We start from the raw sequence: 23,292 nt of genomic DNA, 5'->3' as shown, positions 1-23,292 counted from the left end.
CACATCAACACCATTATCCCAGAAACCCTAGACCCACTCCAATTTGCATACCGCCCCAACAGATCCACAGATGATGCAATCGGTATTGCACTCCACACTGCCCTTTCCCACCTGGACAAAAGGAACACCTATGTGAGAATGTTATTCATTGACTACAGCTCAGCGTTCAACACCATAATGCCCTCAAAGCTCATCACTAAACTAAGGACCCTGGGACTAAACACCTCCCTCTGCAACTGAATCCTGGACTTCCTGACAGGCCGCCCCCAGGTGTTAAGGGTAGGTAACAACACATCTGCCACGCTGATCCTCAACACGGGGGCTCCTCAGGTGTACGTGCTCAGTCCCCTCCTGTACTCCCTGTTCACTCATGACTGCCCGGTCAGGCACGACTCCAACACCATCATTAAGTTTGCCGATGACACAACAGTGGTAGGCATGATCACCGACAACGACGAAACAGCCTATAGGGAAGAGGTCAGAGACCTGACTGTGTGGTGCAAGGACAACAACCTCTCCCTCAACGTGATCAAGACAAAGGAGATGATTGTGGACTACAGGAAAAGGAGGACCGAGCACGCCCCCATTCTCATCGACGAGGCTATAGTGGAGCAGGTTGAGAGCTTCAAGTTCCTTGGCGTCCACATTACCAACAAACTAACATGGTCCAAGCACACCAAGAAGGTCGTGAAGAGGGCACGACAAAACCTATTACCTCTCAGGAGACTGAAAAGATTTGGCATGGGTCCTCATATCCTCAAAAGGTTCTACAGCTGCACCATCGAGAGCATCCTGACGGGTTGCATCACTGCCTGGTATGGCAACTGCTCGGCCTCCGACCGCAAGGCACTGCAGAGGGTAGGGCGTACGGCCCAGTACATCACTGGGGCCAAGCTTCCTGCCATCCAGGACCTCTATTCCAGGCAGTGTCAGAGGAAGGCCCTAAAAACTTTCAAAGACTCCAGCCAGCCTAGTCATAGACTGTTCTCTCTGCTACCGTACGGCAAGAGGTACCGGAGCACCAAGTCTAGGTCCAAGAGGCCTCTAAACAGCTTCTATCCCCAAGCCATAAGACTCCTGAAAATCTAATCAAATGGCTACCCAGAATATTTGCATTGCCCCCCTCTTTTACGCTGCTACTCTCTGTTATTATCTTGCATAGTCACTTTAATAACTCTACCTACATGTACATATTACCTCAATTACCTCGACTAACCGGTGACTCTGTACCGGTACCCCCTGTATATAGCCTCGCTATTGTTATTTTACTGCTGCTCTTTAATTATTTGTTACTCTTATTTTTGGGGGGGTATTTTTTATAAAACTGCATTGTTGGTTAAGGGCTTGTAAGTAAGCATTTCCCTGTAAGGTCTACACCTGTTGTATTCGGCGCATGTGACTAATAACATTTGATTTTATTTAATTCTAAAGCACTGAGAAATATAGAAATATCAAAAATGACAAATTGCATGACCCTCCCCTGGACTGCTTTAAAAAAAATACTAAACCTTCCCCTTGAATGAAATTGAAAAACCATGAGCCTCCCCATTTTCCTCCAGGTACCCATTCTGTAAATTCTGATGACTGACTGAGGTTGGGTATTGATGCAGTTCAAAAGAAGGAAGAGAACATCCTCTACTGGCAGTCTGAAATACTGCATCTGCTAAGAGTAGTACTATTACATTGAGTCAGCTTGTACTACTGCTCTGTGATTACTGTAAGGTAGGAGACGTTATGGAGGTAGTTATCCAGCTTTGGGACCTCTGAGGTCTGACCTTTAGGTCAGGACAAATGCCTTTTTTTTTAAATATTCAACAGGTATTGCTAAGAGTGCTAAATCACTATCATCGACGCCATTTAACAGTGGCATTTAAGCTTTAAGGAAGTCACAATTCAATTGACCTTATTTGCTATAAAAACTGTAATTTTAAATGCATTGCAGGAAGACATGTATAAATTGATGTGAGCAATTGCTGCTCAAAAGGGGGGTGCTGATTATTAACTTAAAAATGTCAGTTAAAAAGATGTACGTATATAGTCCAAGTCCATTACAACACTCATTATTGTTTACTCAAATTGTTTCTAATTTTACACAATGTGTGACATTCAAATGATTTGGAATTGTTTCCAAGGATACACAAAAGGATAGTTTCTCTGACTCCACTATGTTGCTATGGTGATGGTAAACATATCTGTTCGTATAACATACAAGACTATATAAGACTGAAAGGTGAGAAGTCACATACACTACAGAGAGACAGACACGCTTGCCAGCATAGATGGCAGCCTGCAAACCACTTGGATCTGGTAAAGAATGCAGCTTTGTGGATAAAGATGAAATCTGGTAAACTCTTTAAAGTCTATGAGTTTACAACAAAACAAATGCAATTAAATGTTATATTGTGTATTCCTTGAATTTTGCTGACAAATTTGACTTTCTTTTTTTTATATAGCACAAGGTTTGTCACTTTTGTTCAAGATGAGGATGTGTTATTGTTATTGTAGTAGTGGCAGTAGTGGTACTGCAGTAATGGTGGATTGGTTAGCAGTAGTTAATGGTGGTGGTGGTGGTAGTAGTAGGCAAGTTCAGTAGTAGTAGTAGTAGTAGTAGTAGTAGTAGAACAAGTAGTTGTAGGCTGGTAGTAGTAGTAGTACTAGCATTAGTAGCAGTAGTAGTATAGAATATATTGATTTTACTCAGGTTCAGTAGAGGATTAGCCTACTCTCTCTAGATTATCATTGAAACTATCTATGTTTTTGAAATATTTGGTTCTCTGATCTGTGTTAATTTATTTAGGAGCCATGTTTTGCAGGTCCAATGTTTGTTCAAAAGCCTTATACATGTCTTTGATTTATTTTCAGGAAAGTTCATGTCAAAATAGAGCTTCAGTCAGCCAAGGACTGGCCCAATAAATGGGGATTCTTGAGCAAGTCCTACAAGGAGGTAAGCCAGTGAAACCTGATGCAGTATGAACACAGAACAAGTTCTACTTCTTCAGAATACAACCATACAACCCTATAGCCTCTATTGATTAGCCAGGTAGGGACAGACTGAACTGGGCTGCATTTGAATCAAAACAATAAAATCAAAGTTAATGGGTTGATCGATCACTTATCTATGAGTTTCTTCAGATGTTCAGATATTTCATGCAATGTTTACAGATGCAGGAGGAGAGCAACAAGCTGAAGGACGTTGTCAAATTGGAGCTTCCCCAACATCTTAAAACACGACCCCCTACCCCACCTGAGAAATACATCCAAGTGAGTCCTTACAAACTCCTTTGGGTCAAGGTCAAGTAAGGCCCTGGTCAAAGGGAGTGCACTATATAGTAGTGCACAACCAGGGATGGGTAGGTTACTTTCTAAATGTAATCCGTTACAGTTACTAGTTACCTGTCCAAAATTGTAATCAGTAACGTAACTTTTCGATTACCCAAACTCAAATATTGTTACTTCTAGATTACTAGTCCCTTAAGAGGCAGTAGAAGAAGACAAAAATGTATGTTACCAATTGAACAACATCTATTGCAGGAAAAATCAATGTTAAAGTTTACATAGCTGGCCATATATATATGTAAAATGTTACTTTATGCTTTGGGTTATGTAGGCTTCTTCTAACCCATCGCTTTCTACTACATATAACAATACAATTAAATTATATATTTACAATAAAAACCAAAGTCTATCAGAATTCCAGTCATTCCAATAAATGTTATACCCCTTGATCTTCAAGAATAGGACTTGGAAATATGGAAGTATAGATTAGCCAAATTGTTTCAACTAAGCATGACCCCAAAACTAAGGATGTATTAGCTAGCCCTACTCTGTTGTTTATGATTTTGTTGTCATGGAGGACTGATTGGGCTCATTGATTCGAGTTGAGAAATAAATGCAGCGCTCATGGAATGGCATGCTTTGAGCACTACTGAAGAAAAAAAAGACCCACTTGTATTACATAGGTTTGGATCTGCACTGTGCAGCTGTTGCTCGAGCGCATTTTTTACTGGCTGTCCACTGGTTTCAAAAACAATGATTGATAGGCAGCTTAAACTTCTTGAATTCAACCATTATTGGGTTCAAATACAATACGTGAGGCGCCAATAGCTAAATGAGAGAGCAGCAGTGCGATTCACATCAATGCGCTATGTAGATATCAATAATAAGTGATATCCGTATTGCCGTAGACCAGGTTTACCCCCAGGGGTACGCTCAGTCCCGTCGGGGGTACGCCAAATTAAAATGTGATTCACATTAAAAAATATATATATATATTTTTTTTCACATTTCAAAAAGGCCATTTCTATTTTCCAACGGGGCTATACATTTGGATGAGGTTTTTTTCTCGCCTGCGTCGTCTCGTTTCACAGCAAAAAAATACAATTAAACAATCTAGTGTTCAGCGAAATAACAATACAATGTCAAATACAGGTAGCCTAGTCAAATAATTAACATCCAATCACATTAACCATTACTCTCTCGCGGGAATTCCACTAACGGTCCGTATGTAGCCAAATGTAGCTGCTGCTCATGTTGGTATCTGTACTGATGGCGCAAAAGCCATGACAGGGAGACATAGTGGAGTGGTAAACACATGTGCAAGCAGTTTCTCCCAACGCCACTTAGATACACTGCAGCATCCACCGAGAGGCTATAGCTGCCAAGGGAATGCCTGACAGCTTGAAAGACTTTTTGGACACTACAGTGAAAATGGTTAACTTTGTTAAAGCAAGGCCCCTGAACTCTCGTGTATTTATTGCACTATGCAATGATATGGGCAGCGACCATGTAACGCTTTTACAACATATAGAAGTGTGCTGGTTATCAAGAGGCAAAGTATTGACAATTTTTTTTAAATTGAAAGACAAGCTTAAAGTTTTCTTTACTGACCATTTTCACTTGTCTCACCGCTTGCATGATGACGGGTTTTTCACACGACTGGCCTATCTGGGTGAGGTTTTTTCTCGCCTGAAAGATCTGAATCTAGGATTGCAACTATATTCAATGTGCGGGACAAAATTGAGGCTATGATTAAGAAGTTGGCGCTCTTCTCTGTCTGCATTAACAAGGACAACACACAGGTCTTTCCATCATTGTATGATTTTTTGTGTGCAAATGAACTCAAGCTTACGGACAATGTCAAATGTGATATAGCGAAGCACCTGAGTGTGTTGGGTGCGCAATTACGCAGGTACTTTCCCAAAATGGATGACAAACATCTGGATTCGTTATCCCTTTCATGCCCTGCCTCCAGTGCACTTACCGATATCTAAACAAGATAGCCTCATCGAAATTGCAACAAGCGGTTCTGTGAAAATTGAATTTAATCAGAAGCCACTGCCAGATTTCTGGATTGAGCTGCGCTCAGAGTATCCTTCCTTAGCAAATCGTGCTGCTAAGACACTGATGCCCTTTGCAACCATGTACCTATGTGAGAGTGAATTCTCGACCCTCATTGGCATAAACTAAATACAGGCACAGACTGTGTGGGAAATTATTTAAGACTGAGACTCTCCCCAATACAACCCAACATTGCAGCGTTATGTGCATCCTTTCAAGCACACCCTTCTCATTAAACTGTGGTTAGTTTTATATGTAAGATGGTTAAATAAAGAGCAAAATGATTGATTATTATTATATTATTATTTGTGCCCTGGTCCTATAAGAGCTCTTTGTCACTTCCCACGAGCCGGGTTGTGACAAAAACTCACACTTATTCTTATGTTTATAAAATGTATCTTATAGTGTGTGTGTGGCAGGTTGACAATAATGGCAAAAAACAACATTTGAGAGTGCGCTGACCCTGGTGCTAGAGGGGGTACGCAGCTGGAGATTGAATGTTTGAAGGAGTCCTGGACTACTGCCGTAGACTAAACCACTGCTGTTATCCTTACCTCCAAGCGTTTATTCACGTTGGATAATCGTTGGATGCCAACAGCAGTCACACCATTGGAAGACATAGTTTGGACTGCAGCCCACAAAAGCCTATTCCTGCTCTTTTCTTTTCCCGTGATCCATCAAACACGTTTGGTGTGTCATCATAGTGGTCTCTGACTTGTGGTCAGACTCGCTCAGGTGGAACAAACTTAAACGTGTGCCTTTTTTCAATGATGATTTGAATGCCATTGAGAAAACAGAGAAGTGTCAAAGATTTTTTTCCGCAAACATCCTTTCTGAATTTCAAAGTAATCCTCTAAGTAATCATCTAGTTTTTCAAAAGTATCTGTAATCTGTTTACAATATTTTTGCTGGTATTTTTTTCTGTTTTTTGTAATCCCTTACATTACATGTAATCCGTTGCACCACTACATAACAAAAATGTATATAGTGCACTACTTTTGACCATGACCTATAGGGATCCAATTGTCTTACGTCAGTTAGCGTGATGATGTCGCGTAGCAGTGACCCCACCTGTTGGAAGACAATGATAGGGCTCTGGTCGAAAGTCGTGCATTATGTTGGGAATAGGGTGCCATTTGCAGACAGTAATGCTGGGCTATGTGTGACACTGAGGTCGGTTGCAGGTGGGACCCTCTCCCCCAGTTCCCCAGACCACCCAGGCTCAGATTGGCTGGCGCTCGGCCGTGCCCGAGTTGCAGTTGGAGCGCTACGGAAATGTCCAGTGTGGGAAGAAGAGCTTCCTGAAGGAGCTGGGCTGGGCCTTCGACGCCTGCAGCTGAAAAAAAAACTCTTCTGCCATGACACCTACCTCCTAGGCCTTGGCGATGCCATGCACAGACTCAATATTGATGACTACTCAATATATGACTTTCTCTTATCCCTTGCTCTTGTTTGTCTTTGTCCTCCTCGCTTCCTCCTTTTTGTACTCACATACTCTTAAATCCTATGAAATTAGCACTATCAGCATTTTTTTATATATTTTACTAAATATTGATAAATTCTCACTAATCAATAGAAAATACTATTAATCTGCTCTTATTTACTTCTGTCTCTCACATTTAATTTCAACACAAATATTGCATACTATATCCAACAAAATTACCACAATGGGTTCTTGGTTATTTTGATCCAATGACAATCATTTGATTATTTATAGGATATTATGTTCTCTCCTTTCATTATCCTGTAGTCAATGGTGCTGTATTCCCACAAATGTAATGTATTAGTTAAGGTCCAACATTTTAATTTTGAGGAGGGAATTTTAAACAATGTTTGTTCACATTTGATATACTTGGTATTATTTTTTCAATGGCAGTATGGTTGACCATGTATCAATATCTTATCTTGCATTTTAGCATATATTCTGTTAGGTTTCATAAGATTGTTATAACAAATTAAGATTTTTACAACAAATTAAAGTAGACTTTAGGGGCTCTCAAGTGGCCGGGAGACCCATGAGGCGGCGCACAATTGGCCCAGTGTCGTCCGGGTTAGGGGAGGGTTCGGGATTTCCTTGTCCCATGTGGCGGGCTGGGTGCCTGCAAGCTGACTTCGATTGCCAGCTGGACAGTGTTTCCTCCAACACATTGGTGCGACTTTCTTCCAGGTTAAGCGAGCAGTGTGTCAGAAGCAGTGTGGCTTGGCAGGGTCGTATTTCGGAGGACGCATGGCTCTCGACCTTCGCCTCTCCCAAGTCCTTAGGGGAGTTGCAGCGATGGGACAAGACTGTAACTACCAATTGGATGTATTCACAATCTATTTGTTTATATTAAAAAGTATTTGCATAGAGAAGCTGGGTAGCACTATTTTACCATATAGAAATTACCAAATATTTACTAAGATGTGGATTCATTATATCAAGCATCACTAGAAACCATTTACCAGCTATGTTGAATTATTAGCCAAGTACCAGAAAGTATTTCCTACTACACTGAACAAAAATATAAACGCAACACGTAAAATGTTGGTCCCATGTTTCATGAGCTGAAATAAAAGTTCCCAGACATTTTTCAGATGCACAATAAGCATATTTATCTCAAATGTCGTGCACAAATTTGTTTACATCCATGTTAGACAGCATTTGTCCTTTGCTAAAATAATCCATCCACCTGATAGGTGTGGTATATCAAGAAGCTAATTAAACAGCGTGATCATTACACAGGTGCTGGGGACAATAAAAGGCCACTCTAAAAAGTGCAGTTTTGTCACACAACACAATGCCACAGATGTCTCAAGTTGAGTGAGCATTCAATTGGCAAGCTGACTGCAGGAATGTCCACCATAGCTGTTGCCAGAAGATTAAATGTTCATTTCTCTATCATAAGCCATCTCAAACATTGTTTTAGAGAATTTGGCAGTACGTCCAACTGGCCTCACAACTGCAGATCACGTATTTGGCATCGTGTGGACGAGCGGTTTGCTGATGTCAACGTTGTGAACAGTGTGCCCCATGGTGGCGGTGGGGTTGGGATGCTCTGGATCAACATGTACGACAGTGTGTTCCAGTTCCCGCCAATATCCAGCAACTTCGCACATCTATTGCAGAGGAGTGGGACAACATTCCACAGGCCACAATCAACAGCCTGCTCAACTCTATGCGAAGGATGCGTGTCGCGTATTTTGGTCACAGATTTCCCAATAATGTGAAATCCATACTTGTTGAGCACATTCATTTTGGCACATGTCTTGCCCATCAGTGCAACACTGTCATACTGAGCTTAATGCAAGGCTACAGCTGCACTGACATAATTTTTTTGCTGTTGCAATTGACTAATTCTACCTAAGGGCGCAACGCATTACACACATTCCAGATCTACTATTATGAAGCTGCCCGGAATACAAGCCAAACTGCTGTCTAACAGTAGAGGGGGATATGCTGATTTCATAATAATGAAAATTATGTTGGATAAAAATGTTTTACACTTCTGAAATGCTACTAGGAAACTGTTACTATTCTGTGGATGTTCTATGAATTGAGGACAACTGAAAACATGTTTGTGTTCTGGTTGTCATTTAACCATTGGGTACATTCCAATATCCATACTAGCAGAAAATACCCATACATGCCCAATGCATTGCTTTATTCAAGGTGGTATGATGGATATTGGTACAGAGCCACATGCTATGATGGATTGGCAGTTTGGCACACAGACAATGCCCTGCTCTTAACCTTAACATTACCTTGACTCTTCCTCTCAGACGTTCCCCCCAGTATGCTAGACTAAAGTGGCAGACAGACACACTAGTGGGCTTGTCCCTGCACTGACCTTTCTACACAGCCATACACCAGCTCTCCCGCGACCTCGACGTAAAAAGCCACAGACCTCAGTCACTCACACAACAACAAAGACAGGCTCTAGGGGTCGAAGCCACAGGACCATATGATTGTTTTCAAAGGCATAACTTACATTTTTTATTGAAAAAGGAATTGAATATTTTACAATTTTCAAAAGGTTTTGTAATTCCAAGCAGATTATTTTGCCTATGTACCCACACCTTCACATAAGTGTTTGTGTTGTTCCACAATATTAAATCCACCCTTCAGACTGAAACACATGATAAAATATGATGCACAAAATCCTTCACTTTGTAGCATCAAAGAAATACATAAAGATATGCTATGTGCTACTTTACATAAAGTAAAATTGTGGGGCTTGCTTCATCTGTTTAAAATTGTTTACTTAAACAAAGCAACTAAATAGAGTCAAAGTTAAACGTAGTAAAACAATTGGTCTGATTACTTTGATGTACTACTATATCAACTTTATTACTTTGGATTGTACGTCAGTTAGATCACACATTTCATCAGAAATAAACACTCGGACTACTACACTTTTATACACTCTCCTACTAGAATACCATAGTATATGCATTATGTGTAAAAATAGAGCACAGAAGACAATGAGGCATAGTTTAAGTTTTAAATAAATACCAAACTATTTTTTACAATGGATTTGGACAATGTGAATGCCTCTGGGCTGGAGCTGGATTAGTGGCCGGAAAGGGGGAGCCTCTGCCCCCTGTTGGGTTCTAAGAATATGAAATATACTTATTCATGTCACTGAGGAAGAAAGGGTAATGTATAACGTTTACATTATGTCAGGATATGTTATTGTTAGAGGGATCCTCTGGGAGGAGAAGAGACACAATCTGGTACCAGTCACCATGACAGCCGTGAGTTGGGGTGGATTGAGCACTTTGAGGCACAGGTCAGGTCAGATGAAGAGAGGAAGACAGATATCACTAAGGTTCTGTCGAGCAACAGAGATGCATTGGCTGTTCAGTTGTGTAGGAGAAGATTTAGCATAGGAGAAAAGGTTAAATATCAGTGTTTGTGTGAATATGTCTTTGTCTGTTCAGCTGTTCGATCCTTTGGGATGAATAAACTTGAATAAACTAAGCTTTCATAGTGTCCGTTGAGTTCTTACTCTGATATTTAGAACCTAACACCTCTAAGCATCTCTGCCCCCAGGGAAGATACACAGGTTAGCTGAGCATAGCATACATAGGGCCCTAAAAAATCACATTACATTTTTTTGCCTGATTCCGTTTTGTATTTTCCCAAATTCTGTTTTCTCTGTTTCCAGGTAAAAATTTCCCCCCAATTTTTTCAGGTTTTTGCTATCAAAAATCACCCTTTTTTAATTGAATAAAAAAGATGTAAGTCCACAAGAACGCTTAAAACACATCAGGAAAATGCCGCCAGAGGGGATGGCTGCCGTTTTACGGGCTCCTAACCAATTGTGCTATTACGCATTGTTTGTAACTTATTTTTAACATAATGTTGATGCTACTGTCTCTTATGACAGAAAATAACTTCTGGATATCAGAACACCATCTCAATTGGGTTGAGATCGGGTGATTGTGGAGGCCAGGTGATCTAATGCACCACTCCATCACTCTCCTTCTTCATCAAATAACTCTTACACAGCCTGGAGGTGTGTTGGGTCATTGTCCTGTTTACAAACAAATTATAGTCCCACTACGCGCAAACCAAATGGGATGGCGTATCGCTGCAGAATGCTGTGGTAGCCATGCTGGTTAAGTGTGCCTTGAATTCTAAATAACTCACTGACAGTATCATCAGAAAAGCACCCCCTCGCCATCACACCTCCTCCTCCATGCTTCACGGTGGGAACCACACATGCAGAGATCATCCGTTCACCTACTCTGCGTCTCTCAAATTTGGACTCATTTCCACCAGTCTAATGTCCATTGCTCGTGTTTCTCGGCCCAAGCAAGTCTTCTTTTCTTATTGGTGTCCTTTAGAGGTGCTTTCTTTGCAGCATTTCGACCACAAAGGCCTGATTCACGCAGTCTCCTATGAACAGTTGATATTGAGATGTGTCTGTTACTTGAACTATCAATCTGAGGTGCAGTTAACGCTAATGAACTTATCCTCTGCAGCAGAGGTAACTCTGGGTCTTCCTTTCCTGTGGCGGTCCTCATGAGAGCCAGTTTCATCATAGCACTTGATGGTTTTTGCGACTGCACTTGAAGAAACGTTCCAAGTTCTTGAAATGTTCCGGTTTGACTGACCTTCATGTCTTAAAGTAATGACGGACTGTCATTTCTCTCTACTTATTTTAGCTGTTCTTGCCATAATATGGACATGGTCTTTTACCAAATAGGGCTATCTTCTGTATACCACCCCTACCTTGTCACAACACAACTGATTGGCGGACTGCCCTGCCGTGTTCCCTGGCATCCATTGAAGACCAAGACTTTTCCGCTCTCCCTCCCGAGTACTTCGACCTCCGGGAGGCCTTCAGTAAGAGGCAATCCACCACTCTCGCTCCCTCCTCATCATTTATACGACTGCGCCATAGAATGCCTACCCGGCTCCACCCCTCCCAGGAACCGTCTGTACTCCCTCTCAACCCCTGAAGCAGCAGTCATGGACAATTACATCTGGGAGTCGCTGGAGGCAGGTTTCATTCGCTCCTCTACATCCACAGCTGGTGTAGGCTTCTTCTTCATGGGAAAGAAGGATGGAGATCTGTGTCCCTGCATTGATTGCAGAGGGCTGAACAGGATTACGATTAAGAATCGTTAACCCCTACGCCTGATGTCCGCCGCCTTGGAGATGGCCCATAAGGCCCAATTCTTCACCAAACTGGACCCTCAAACATATTAAGAAGGAAAGAAATTCCACAAATTAACTTTGAACAAAGCACACCTGTTAATTGAAATGCATTCCAGGTGACTACATCATTAAGCTGGTTGAGAGACTGCCAAGAGTTTGCAAAGCTGTCATCAAGGCAAAGGGTGGCTATAAAGAAAAACCCTTGAATGGGTAGGTGTGTCCAAGCTTTTGACTGATACTGTATGTGTGAAATTTGTTTTGATTTAGAATGGACCATTATCATGCACCTGTCTCAAAACAGGGAGAGGGGGAAAAATACATGTAATCTGTTCACTCAAATAGCGAATGGAGGACATTTGTCCTGTGGTTCATTTTCATGCCAGCCAGATTAGCTATACTCATGTAAGCAATGTGCTTAATATAAAGAAAGTTGAGAAATAAATATAGTAGCCATAGCCTATAAAAAGCTGATGAGCTCCTCCTCTTTTTAATTGAGGCCATCATTCTGTTTCTCATACAATTGCATAGACTAGAAATGTTGCGCAACATGAGCTCATGGGCTCTCATGAAGTGTTTGATTGGATTTATTGATGTCAGAGTGATTAGAGGTACAGTAGAGTGCTGAGTACCAGGCAGTTGGCAAGTTTGGTTGGCTACTAATGACCATCAACAGCATCAGAGCTTGTAGAAGCCTAATTACCGTGACTAAACGGTTGTGTGGAATTTGACTGCCTTCTATACCATCACCGCAACAGCCCTACCTGCAACCACAACACTTCAATAACACTTGCTATGAGATCTTCTCTAAGCATTACAGGGATATAGCTCGGAATATATACAGCAACACATCCCCCATAACCATTCCTGTATCTTCTATAGATGTTATATCCTTGTATTGCTACTCTTGTTTATCTCGGTCTCCCTCTGTATGGCGATGCTCCTCTGTGAAATCTTAAAACCCAAAGAAGATATTCTTTTGTCATTTTTGTAACTTATGAAAAGTATGATAAACTTTTGCAGCTTCCCCTCGACCAATCATCATCTAGCACCACCTCCATCAACACTATACTGTGGGTCTTCACATGTTGTCAGATATACACAGGGAAAGACGGCACCAAACATGGGAACAAGGCAGCTCTGAGCAGTGGCACCAGGAGAGAGAAGGGAGAATCACAGCATCTAAATTTAGCGAAGTCACAAAAATAACAAAAGTGACAGAGGCATTTGTGCAGTCCAAAACAAGTATCTTCCGAGCCGATAAGCTATCTAAAAAGGCTATCAATGTACCTCAAGAAATTCCCAGATAGGCACCTGCTCAGCTGCAGTCTACTCTTGTGGCCCAGCCTACCTTTTCTAGGAGCTTCGCCTGATGCAGTTACCTGTGGCAATGTCATGAGTGGAGTGCTGGAGGTGAAGTGTCCCTTTAGTGCGAGGGACATGACCGTGGAGCATCATGTGTCCTCAATCAAGGATTTCCACGTGATCAAAGAGGGTGAGGGGATAAATATCTGGCTCGCGGTCAGTGTTCCCATTAATCCCAATGATTTTCGAATGGGTTGAGGTCGGGGCTCTGTGCTGGCCAGTCAAGATCTTCCAAACCAATCTCGACAAACCATATCTGTAAGGACCTGGCTTTGTGGATGGGTGCATTGTCATGCTGAAACAGTAAAGGGCCTTACCCAAATTTTTGCCACAAAGTTAGAAAATAGAATCGTCTAGAATGTCTTTGAATGCTGTAGCGTTAAGATTTCATGGCTGTGTACTCGATTTTATACACTTGTCAGCAATGATTGTAGCTGAAATTGCCAAATCTACTAATTTGAAGGGGTGTCCACATATAGTGTATCCAGACTGTATCACATCCAGCCGTGATTGGGAGTCCCATAGGGTGGCGCACAATTGGCTCAGTGTCATCTGGGTTTGGTCGGGATAGGCCATCATCGTAAAAAATAAATTTGTTCTTAACTGACTTGCCTAGTTAAATAAATGTTAAATAAAATGTTAAAAAATGTAATCTTGGGATGGATCGCACCGTTGCATATACAAAAATACTCATGTTAAAATTGCAATTATTAAATATAAGTTCATTGCTTATGTTAGCCTATGTACTGTTAGCATAATATGTTAAAACAGCGCTCTGACAAACAATATATGAAATTATCATAAACAAAATGTGGTCTGTCATTATTTACATCTTCACCAACAGTCACAGTTACGCTAGGCTGATAGCTACTTTGTTAAAATAGCTGGCAACCTTTTGTTTGGAGGTCATCTGAAGGATGTTGTTCCAGCCATGTGCTCCCTGCATCTACAGGGTTAGGACATATTTCGCTTGGCTTTCCATCAGTGAAGTGCTAAAAATAAAATGTTAGATAGCTAGATTAGTTATTGCATACAGCATAAACGAGGAATAGACTCAATGAATAGCTAAGGCTCTGTTGTATGCTTATATACAGAAAGGGTAATGAGTCATTGAGCTAGCTAGCTAGCTAGCAAGGTTAGCTATGATCACACCTACTCGTCACTGAGCTAAGATAGCCGAACTAGCTAAATACATGTATAATATAGCCCATTCATAGACGCTAACTACATTTAGTGCCTATTGGTGAGGGTATCTTGTTCCCGGGGGACTTTTGTTAAGAGCCACGACGTTTGCACTAAATGTTAACACACATTGCTTATGATACGGTTTTGGAAACACAAGAAATGTACACTGAGTGTACAAAACATTAGGAGTACTGCTCTTTCAATGACATACCAGTAGCTCGCAGCCCACCTGAGTAGCTCGCCAAACAATTCCAAAAATAAATGCAATTTTTCACGTGTTCCATCGCAAACTGTCATAAACAAATCTCACAACTATCTGACACCGCAAGCTCCCAGCTACTATCTAATCAACGCAACATTGACATTTTTCAAACCTCTGGTTAGCCACTAACAAAATATCTACCAAATATTTTTCAGCAATATTGCGCGTCTGTCTATGTGGTGCGCAGGTTTGTCTATCACTCTGTGTGTAGCCAGTTGATGTGATAACCGTCTTGTGGGTTGACAGAATGTAAGGGGTGCGTAACTGGTGGCAGGGAAGTCAGACGCAGGAGAGCAGAACTAGGTAATAGCCGGAGTAGTTTCATTCCAAAACCAACGGCATCAAGAAAATAACAACTTGGGTATAAAACCCGATGCGCACCAGTCAACATGTGCACAAGCACTTACAAACAAACAATACCACACAAAGACATGGGGGGGAACAGAGGGTTAAATACACAACACGTAATGAGGGAATGAAAACCAGGTGTGTGGGAAAACAAGACAAAACAAATGGAAAATGGATCGGCGATGGCTAGAAGACCGGTGACGTCGACCGCCGAACACCGCCCGAACAAGGAGAGGAACCGACTTCGGCAGAAGTTGTGACACAGAAATACTTTCTTCAAAACCTTCTCAATTAAATGTTAACTGCAAAGTAGGCTTACCTGGCAGAAGTATGTCATGAGGAAGTAAATATATCATTTGTATCTATTATTTGTTATTTAAAAACTTTGCCATGAAATGAGCAGAACCAGTACAGAAGCATCGCTAGACCAGCACATTAGATGGCAGATTCCTCATTCACTAGATGCGCAATTAAAAGGGAAGATAAACAATTAAACAACATCAAAACAATGGTCTTCTGATGTGATTTAACCATTGACATGGATTCATAACATCCAATTTCATTATTTCTCTATGAACAATTTTAAATTTTGAAAATAAAACAGAAAACTTAATTTGGGAAAGTATAAAACAGAATTTGGGAAAACATCCAAGATGTACATTTACGGAGCCTGTTACTCCTAAAGGTTCAAGGACCTTATATGTTATTTTCAGAGGTAGAATAAATCTGGCAGCCAAAACAGCCAAATACTCCGTCTAACTGTGAATTGATTCCCAATTGCGGTATGGTTCTAGAAACATAAAGCCCTTTACTTTCATATCACATCAAAATAATTTCACAAATGCAAAATATACATTTGCAGCCCTCTCCTTTTGCCCCCAGAACAGCCTCAATTCGTCAGGGCATGGACTCCACAAGGTGTCAAAAGCGTTCCACAGGGATGCTGACCCATGTTGACTCCAATACTTCCCACAGTTGTGTCAAGTTGGCTGTATGGGTGGTGGACCATTCTTGATACACACGGGAAACTGTTGAGCGTGAAAAACCCAGCAGCGTTGCAGCTCTTGACACAAACCTGTGTGCAAAGCACCGACTACCATACGCTGTTCAAAGGCACGTAATCTTTTTACACAATCCATGTCTCAATTGTCTCAAGGCTTAAAAATACTTCTTAAACCTGTCTACCCCATTTCATCTACATCAGTGGTCACCAACCTTTTCTGAGTCAAGGTCACTTTGGCAGTCAAAAAGCAAGCCAAGATCTACCACTAAGATAAAAAAAAGACTTAAAAAATGTAACATGAAACTAATAAAAACAGTTCTGTAGGAATGAGTTTTGTGCAGTAGGTCTAATACATTATTACAGCATATTGGTTAAATGACTGGCCTGCCAATATTGTTCTTCTCAGAGCATACATTTCAAAACTCAAGCATTGATAACAGATCAGTTGGTGTAGCACTTGCGAGTCACAGCGGAGGATAAATTGAAATAATTTGTTTTTTTATTTTACTGGACTAATGGTACCTGCATCTGATGGTCATGGTGCTGTCAAGACAACTCGGAACTCAGTGACGTTCAGGTCAGAAAGTCAGAGCTCTAGAAAGGTGCCAGTTTCCGAGTTGGACGACCATTCAAAACGATTTTCCCAGTCGGATCTCGTTTTTTTCAGTTCCCAGTTGTCTTGAATGCACTGAAGTCGGAAGTCCAAGATTTCTGTTCCGAGTTCCGAGTTGTTTTTAACACAGCATTAAAGTCTCAGTGGAGGGACAGAGAGAGCAGCAGAGGGTCTGCCTCTCTGCTCTTTCCTTCCTTTCTTCCGGTGAGACCAGAGAGAGGGGACACATTCTTCCACCTTCCATTCAGGCACAAATTGATGTTGTTCCGATAACCATAGAAAGTGCAATACTTCTCGATATTAAAGTAGACACCATGAGCTGCTAATAATAATAGAAACGCTGTTCTATTGATACACTTGGCTACTCATTCATTGCAGCTGCAGCGCTTCATATGTAGTATTTAATGTCTGGACAATTGTTCCTTTATGATCTAGCCAGGTCATTACAATATGATGGGATGTATGGACAGTATATGGATAGAATATATGGTATATCTGAAGAATACGTAGGATAGAATACTATATGTACAGCAATAGTTAAATAGAATAGGCCTTGACTAGTATACAGAGGATGGACTTTACAAATTCACGGTTTATTAACCCAACTCCACACAGGCTACTGTTTGGCCGTAGCCCACGCCAAATAAATGAAAGATACCCGTATAAATCAACCATGACATTCTCTTGTGAAGACCAGACGTAAGAGAGTGAACAATGGCTAAACATGGTCTTAAACTTGCAATGGCATGTCGGACCCTGCGAACACTGGGTACTGGTAAGTACAACACAACCAACTAACAGCATAACACATAACACACAGCTGTCTGTGTGGGTCACTACAATATATATAGTATCGTTCTGGGTTCCACTACGCAAGAGGGGTTCCATGGAGTTTTATGAACATCAAGGCAGACACACGGTGAATTAAGATTTTTTTTCAATGTTCTGATTGGCCAAAGTGGTCAAACCTCCGACGAGCGTTTGCAGTGCACACACATAGCCTACAGTTCTTATCATTCTCACCACCGCCAGAGAGAAGACTGGGAAGAAACCACCATTTACCTACCTCTACGCTGCTATACATATTTATTTGGTTTGACATTCTATTGTTTTTCATGGAATTTTTGTAATAATTAACTCGAATTTATTTAAATAAATGTTTCCAGGAATAGTTTTACCAGCTCCATGTATTCTCAAAATTGAAAAAGGTGAGGGAGCGCCGCTCCCCTGCACTCCGGCAGCACTACAACTCTGACCATGAGCAAACCTGTAGGAAACGTTATGCTGAAGGACTGAAATTCCCACAAAAGAACATTATTTGTTAACGTTCTCGGAACAATTTGAGAACATGACTTTAAAAAGAACCAATAGGAAACCTCTAGGAAACGTGTTGCTGAAATACTGAAATTCTCACAGAAGAACTTTGTTTCTTAACATTCTCTGAACTATTTGAGAACATTCCCAATGTCAGACCAGTTGGAGAACATTACCAAAATTGAAACTAAATGTAACCATGTTTGAACTTTTAGGAAACGTTCTGTTAAAGTAATGAAATACCAAGAAAATAGTTTTTTCGGGGTCAAGTTCCTTAAATGTGCTGAGAATGTTCCATAGCAAATATCCGGCACCATTCCCAGAAAGTTGTGTATTCAAAATAACCATAGGACCACCATGCTCTTACCACGCTCTAAGACAGGGGTTTTCAAACTGGGTTCCGAGGTACTGCGGGGTGTCCACAAATGTATTATTATTATTCTCATCATCATCATTATTATTATGTTGTTTTATGAATATTGCTAACTGCAAAAGAATACCACCGCGGATACCATTTTTATGTCTCTGCATCCAGAATGAAGGCAGTTAGAGGTAGTTTCATGAGCCAATGCTAACTAGCATTAGCACAAGGATTGGAAGTCTACAGGAACAGTTAGAATGCTTGCTGTTCCTGTTCATCCGTCTCTGCGGAAGTACATAAATGGCTTCATTGCCAAAATCTCAAACTATTCCTTTAATATGGAGGAACTTAGTCATTGGCGCTAATTAGAGGTGTTTTTTCTGTATAGAAAATTGTTAGGTGGGCCCTCTAAGTGGTAATTTTTCACTTGTTTGTTTTCACTTAATACTTTGGGATACTAGTGCTATGTCGCATTTTATGAGGGTTGTCAGATTGGAGAATTGTTGTTGTATTGATTGTTGTTGTATTGATGAAGGTATTTGGATGGGGAATGGGGATACATTTTCCTGATGGTGAATTAATTCATCAATAAATGTGGGAAAACAGAAGACCTGCAAAAAAAAAATGTGTTTTAAATCCCCCTTTTGCAACTGCATGGTATTTGCAACTATAACGAGCCTGGACTATGATCAATTAAGCCATATCAATTCAATTAAACAGGCTAATGTAAAATAATGAATTATGTTGGCTTACACTTATGGCACTTCAAGGCTGTTTCATAATGATTATTACGGTCGTGTCAATCATGTTATATACTTAGGCCATCATTTTTAATTAATGATCGGACCCTTTTCCCCCCAATTTTCACCTAAAATGACATACCCAAATCTAACTGCCTGTAGCTCAGGACCTGAAGCAAGGATATGCATATTATTGATACCATTTGAAAGGAAACACTTTGAAGTTTGTTGAAATGTGAAATTAATGCAGGAGAATATAACACATTAGAGGTGGTAAAAGATAATACAAAGAAAAAAACATGAATTTTTTGTATTTTTTTTGTACCATCATCTGAAATGGAAGAGAAAGGCCATAATGTATTATTCCAGCCCAGGCACAATTTAGATTTTGGCCACTAGATAGCAGCAGTGTATGTGCAAAGTTTTAGACTGATCCAATGAACCATTGCACATCTGTTCAAAATGTTGTATCAAGACTGCCCAAATGTGCTTAATTGGTTTATTAATACATTTTCAAGTTCATAATTGTGCACTCTCCTCAAACAATAGCATGGTATTATTTCACTGTAATAGCTACTGTAAATTGGACAGTGCAGTTAGATTAACAAGAATTTAAGCTTTCTGCCCACATCAGATGTCTATGTCCTGGGAAATGTTTTTGTTACTTACAACCTCATGCTAATCACATTAGCCTACGTTAGCTCAACCGTGCTGCAGGGGGGACACTGATCCCGTAGAGGTTAATCATCCCCCACACTTCTCCCACAGGTGTCGCCCTTCCAATGGCGTCACAGAACAGACGCAAACATTACCTCTTTGCATGACAGATAGTTATCATCAGATCCTGGACCTGTTTATACTGAATCAGATGTTGGAAGTTATGCATCATTTTCAGTACTTTAAATGCCCTGTACTTTAAATGTCCGTCCACCATGGGACTGCTTTCCTCCTCCCTGAACTCTTAGGTATAGCCACAGTAGCTGCACCCACTAAAGCTGTTCTCTCACAGTTATTCATACTATCCACACCCCCTCTCATTTCCACCTGAGCCATCACCTGCTCACTCAGTTCTTGAAATTGGTCCCACTTTGCCCTTCCAAACACCAACCTGCCTCCTCCCTCCGGCCTACTGTGCATACTATGGGGTAATGATGTTGACTCCTCCCATATCTCCCACTCACAGATTCCTGACATCACATTAGATACCAGAGTGAGGTCCAAGGCAGACTCTTTCCCTGTGGCTACATCAATCCTGGTCCCTCGGGTATCATCCAGGCACACCAGAACTTTCATTTCTATCAGATTTTATATCCTGGCCCTCCACTCTCTCCAGCACAACCAGGTCCAATGTCTGACAAGGATTATAGTAGTTCACTACCACTAGCACCCCTCCTCTCAACCACACCACCACCACATATTCCTGTTCAATACCTTTGCCTAGCATCTTGTAAGGAAGTCCTTGCTCTATGAAGGTGGCACATCCCCCTCCCCCTAGATCTCTATCCCTACAAACCACTACATATCCCTGTATGATAAACTCCAAAGTAGGTTTGAGCCATGTTTCCTGCATACAAATCACATCAGGCTTAGCTGGCATATCCACAATGAACTGCTTGAACTCATGCCCATTCGCCAACAAGGCTTCGAGCATTCCATTGTAGTATTACCACCATAACTAAGATCCAGTAATACATAACTCCAGCCTCGGATGATTGAGGTCATCTCGAACCTCTTCCCATGTCAACCTTGTCATACACAGATGTCTCCCAGCCGCTTTCACTATTAGCTGAATCTTCTCTGTTTTAGACTCTACTTTAGCAGTGATATTGATAGCTCCTGCTATGAATGTCACCAGCTTTCTCTTATCTATGTATACCATATCGCCGCCCACCTGCCCCGTAATCCTAGTTCTAGATGCTCCTACCCATCTCTCCCTTGAACCTGTATCTCCCTGTACCATCCTCACTGCCTCAGCATATGACACCCTTCTCTCCATTCTCACTTATTGCACCTCCACTGCCTGTTTCCTTGCATCACACCCACCATATGCCACACCATGAGCCCCCCCCACCTCCACCGAAAGGCTTCGGTACATAAGCTCTCACATAATAACTCGTATGTCAATAATAACTTTAGTTGGCAGTACCCTGTCCTTGATGTGTAACTGAATAGACTGGATATCTAACCTAATCACATCACAGCACCAACAAGCTCCCGTCTCTTAACACTTTATCATTGACAACTTCCCCGATCAACTCTTTTATCACAGCCGTCAACCTTATTGGACTCATCGCCCCATCTCCCCCTTCCTCCCTAAACTTCAGAGTCATCTTATGCTCCTCCTCTCCTCCATTCTCCCCTCAAGACTTGTCTTGCCCTTCCTTGGCACTCTCTACCTCCGAACTGACGCTGGCATTGGAAACTATGTTGCTTTCCTCAAACGTCCTTTTCTTCTTTTTCATCACCGCCTCCATAAACCTCTCGCTCCCCTTCAAACCCCTAATCCCTCTCTCTCCCGCTTTATTTGTCTCTTACCTACTCCCCCCTTTATTTGTATTGCTATGCCCTATACTTGCTTCACTTTCTTCTCCATCACTATCACCTAACATCTGTGACCCAACCGCCACCACACCGAGTAAAGTTTGATTGTTTGCTTATCAACGACTGATACCAGAGCGAAATTAATAGTTAGTTACAAACAATAACTTGTAGATAGCCTAACCAGCTCTGCTAGGGTGAGTAAAATGGTCAGAGTGAGACGTTCGATCATTTGTCTGGAAATATCTAGCTAGCAAGCTAGCCAACTTCAGCCAGTTCGCTTTAGGTGCTTGGTTGGTACAAGCATAAATTGTTAGCAGGCAAGCTGCAGAAGGACGAGCAGGCTACAATTCCTCGTCGTTTATTAGTGCAATTTTGACGGCCAACTAACTGAAAAAAGTTTGAGAGGGTTTATCTAATGTTCCTTCGTTAGATTTTAACTCATCTTTCTCTGGCTAGCATTAGTTGTTGATCTTTTTGTTGTTGATGTGCATAACTAAGAGAGACTACCTTTTCATGTTTGTTTGATCAATAGGACTGTAAAGTTCCCACATGTAAGAGGACTCTCAAGTGGTATTGACATATTTGCAGAAATCCATTCTGGTGTATTTTTTGGCGAATGTGTTCTAATGATCTAAAGTCGCGCTGTTGCAACTGCCTGTAAACACACAGTCCAGTTCAAAGTGAATGATGGCAGGCCTGTGTGGAAAATAAAGTCCTACTATAGCTCTGATTGGCTATGGCGCACCTGTCTGCGTAGACTCTGGTCCTGGACGAGACAGATGTTTTTATTCCGTTTTATTTACTGCATTTAATTGTCCAAACGCACATCCGCTTTATCACTCTGAATTGCTATAGAATTTTCACCAACGCCTCAGTATAAGTAATTCCCAAACATTCTAAGAATTTGTGAAAATGACATTATCTAAGTGCTCACTTGTCAGAAACTGTTTTTAAAAACGTCATTCTTCCTGGGGGTTGTATATGATCAGATTTGAATAAGATTTCATGTTGCTAAAATGCTTTAAGTGATAATGTGCTCTTTTGAACTAATAGGAGCTGGCATATTATCCTAAAATAAGTCCTGTTTTTCTTGCAACTACTTCAAACAGCAAGCAGTTGGGACATATGATAGTATTATGAAACTGGGCTTCATGGCAGATTCATTGAATAATTAATATTCAGAAAAAGCATTGTTAAAAATGTCATGTGTCCAGCCTAGTTATGAGTCAACCCGCACATCACTAGTGCATAATGACAGAACACTGCCCTGTGTGTTCTATAAAGAATTCGAGCAGCACATTAAGACCATTATACATTATTCTAATAAGAAAGCTGTTAAAACAAATCAATGTGTGCATCTTTTAAGGTCTTTGTAGAATCTGTCATTTGTTGTACCCCCTAGCGTATGTTATCATTGTCTGTTTGTATACTTCTTATATGTATACTGATTTTCCTCTAACAAAAAACAAAAAAAGATAGATCACTGCCCTCCACTTCTCTATGTGGCCGTCTGTCTTTCTATTTGTCTTTCTGAGCCGGGCGTCAGTTAAACTGCAGTACCAAAGCAAAACTGTAGGAGC

General features: G+C 41.1%; 1 protein-coding gene across 1 annotated transcript; it reads left to right on the top strand.

The window, feature by feature from the left end:
- Window positions 1-2,193: 2,193 nt before the first annotated feature.
- On the top strand, window positions 2,194-10,297 carry LOC129840522 (uncharacterized protein C20orf85-like). Its single transcript, XM_055908450.1, has 4 exons — window positions 2,194-2,344; window positions 2,863-2,944; window positions 3,163-3,261; window positions 6,522-10,297. Exons 1-4 carry the CDS (start codon window positions 2,280-2,282, stop codon window positions 6,675-6,677), a joined length of 402 nt encoding a protein of 133 aa, XP_055764425.1. The 5' UTR covers window positions 2,194-2,279; the 3' UTR covers window positions 6,678-10,297.
- Window positions 10,298-23,292: the final 12,995 nt, after the last annotated feature.

Source organism: Salvelinus fontinalis, chromosome 3, assembly GCF_029448725.1.
Source record: "Salvelinus fontinalis isolate EN_2023a chromosome 3, ASM2944872v1, whole genome shotgun sequence".
In the NCBI taxonomy this organism is placed as follows: domain Eukaryota; kingdom Metazoa; phylum Chordata; class Actinopteri; order Salmoniformes; family Salmonidae; genus Salvelinus; species Salvelinus fontinalis.
Note: the sequence above shows the minus strand (reverse complement) of the source record. Positions and strands in the feature narration are given on the sequence as shown.

Coding starts and splice junctions, on each gene's coding strand:
- LOC129840522 (XM_055908450.1), top strand. CDS start 2,280: ATGGCAGCCTGCAAACCACTTGGATCTGGTAAAGAATGCAGCTTTGTG. Junction 2,945..3,162: donor TGAGCAAGTCCTACAAGGAG/GTAAGCCAGTGA, acceptor CAATGTTTACAG/ATGCAGGAGGAGAGCAACAA. Junction 3,262..6,521: donor CACCTGAGAAATACATCCAA/GTGAGTCCTTAC, acceptor GGTCGGTTGCAG/GTGGGACCCTCTCCCCCAGT.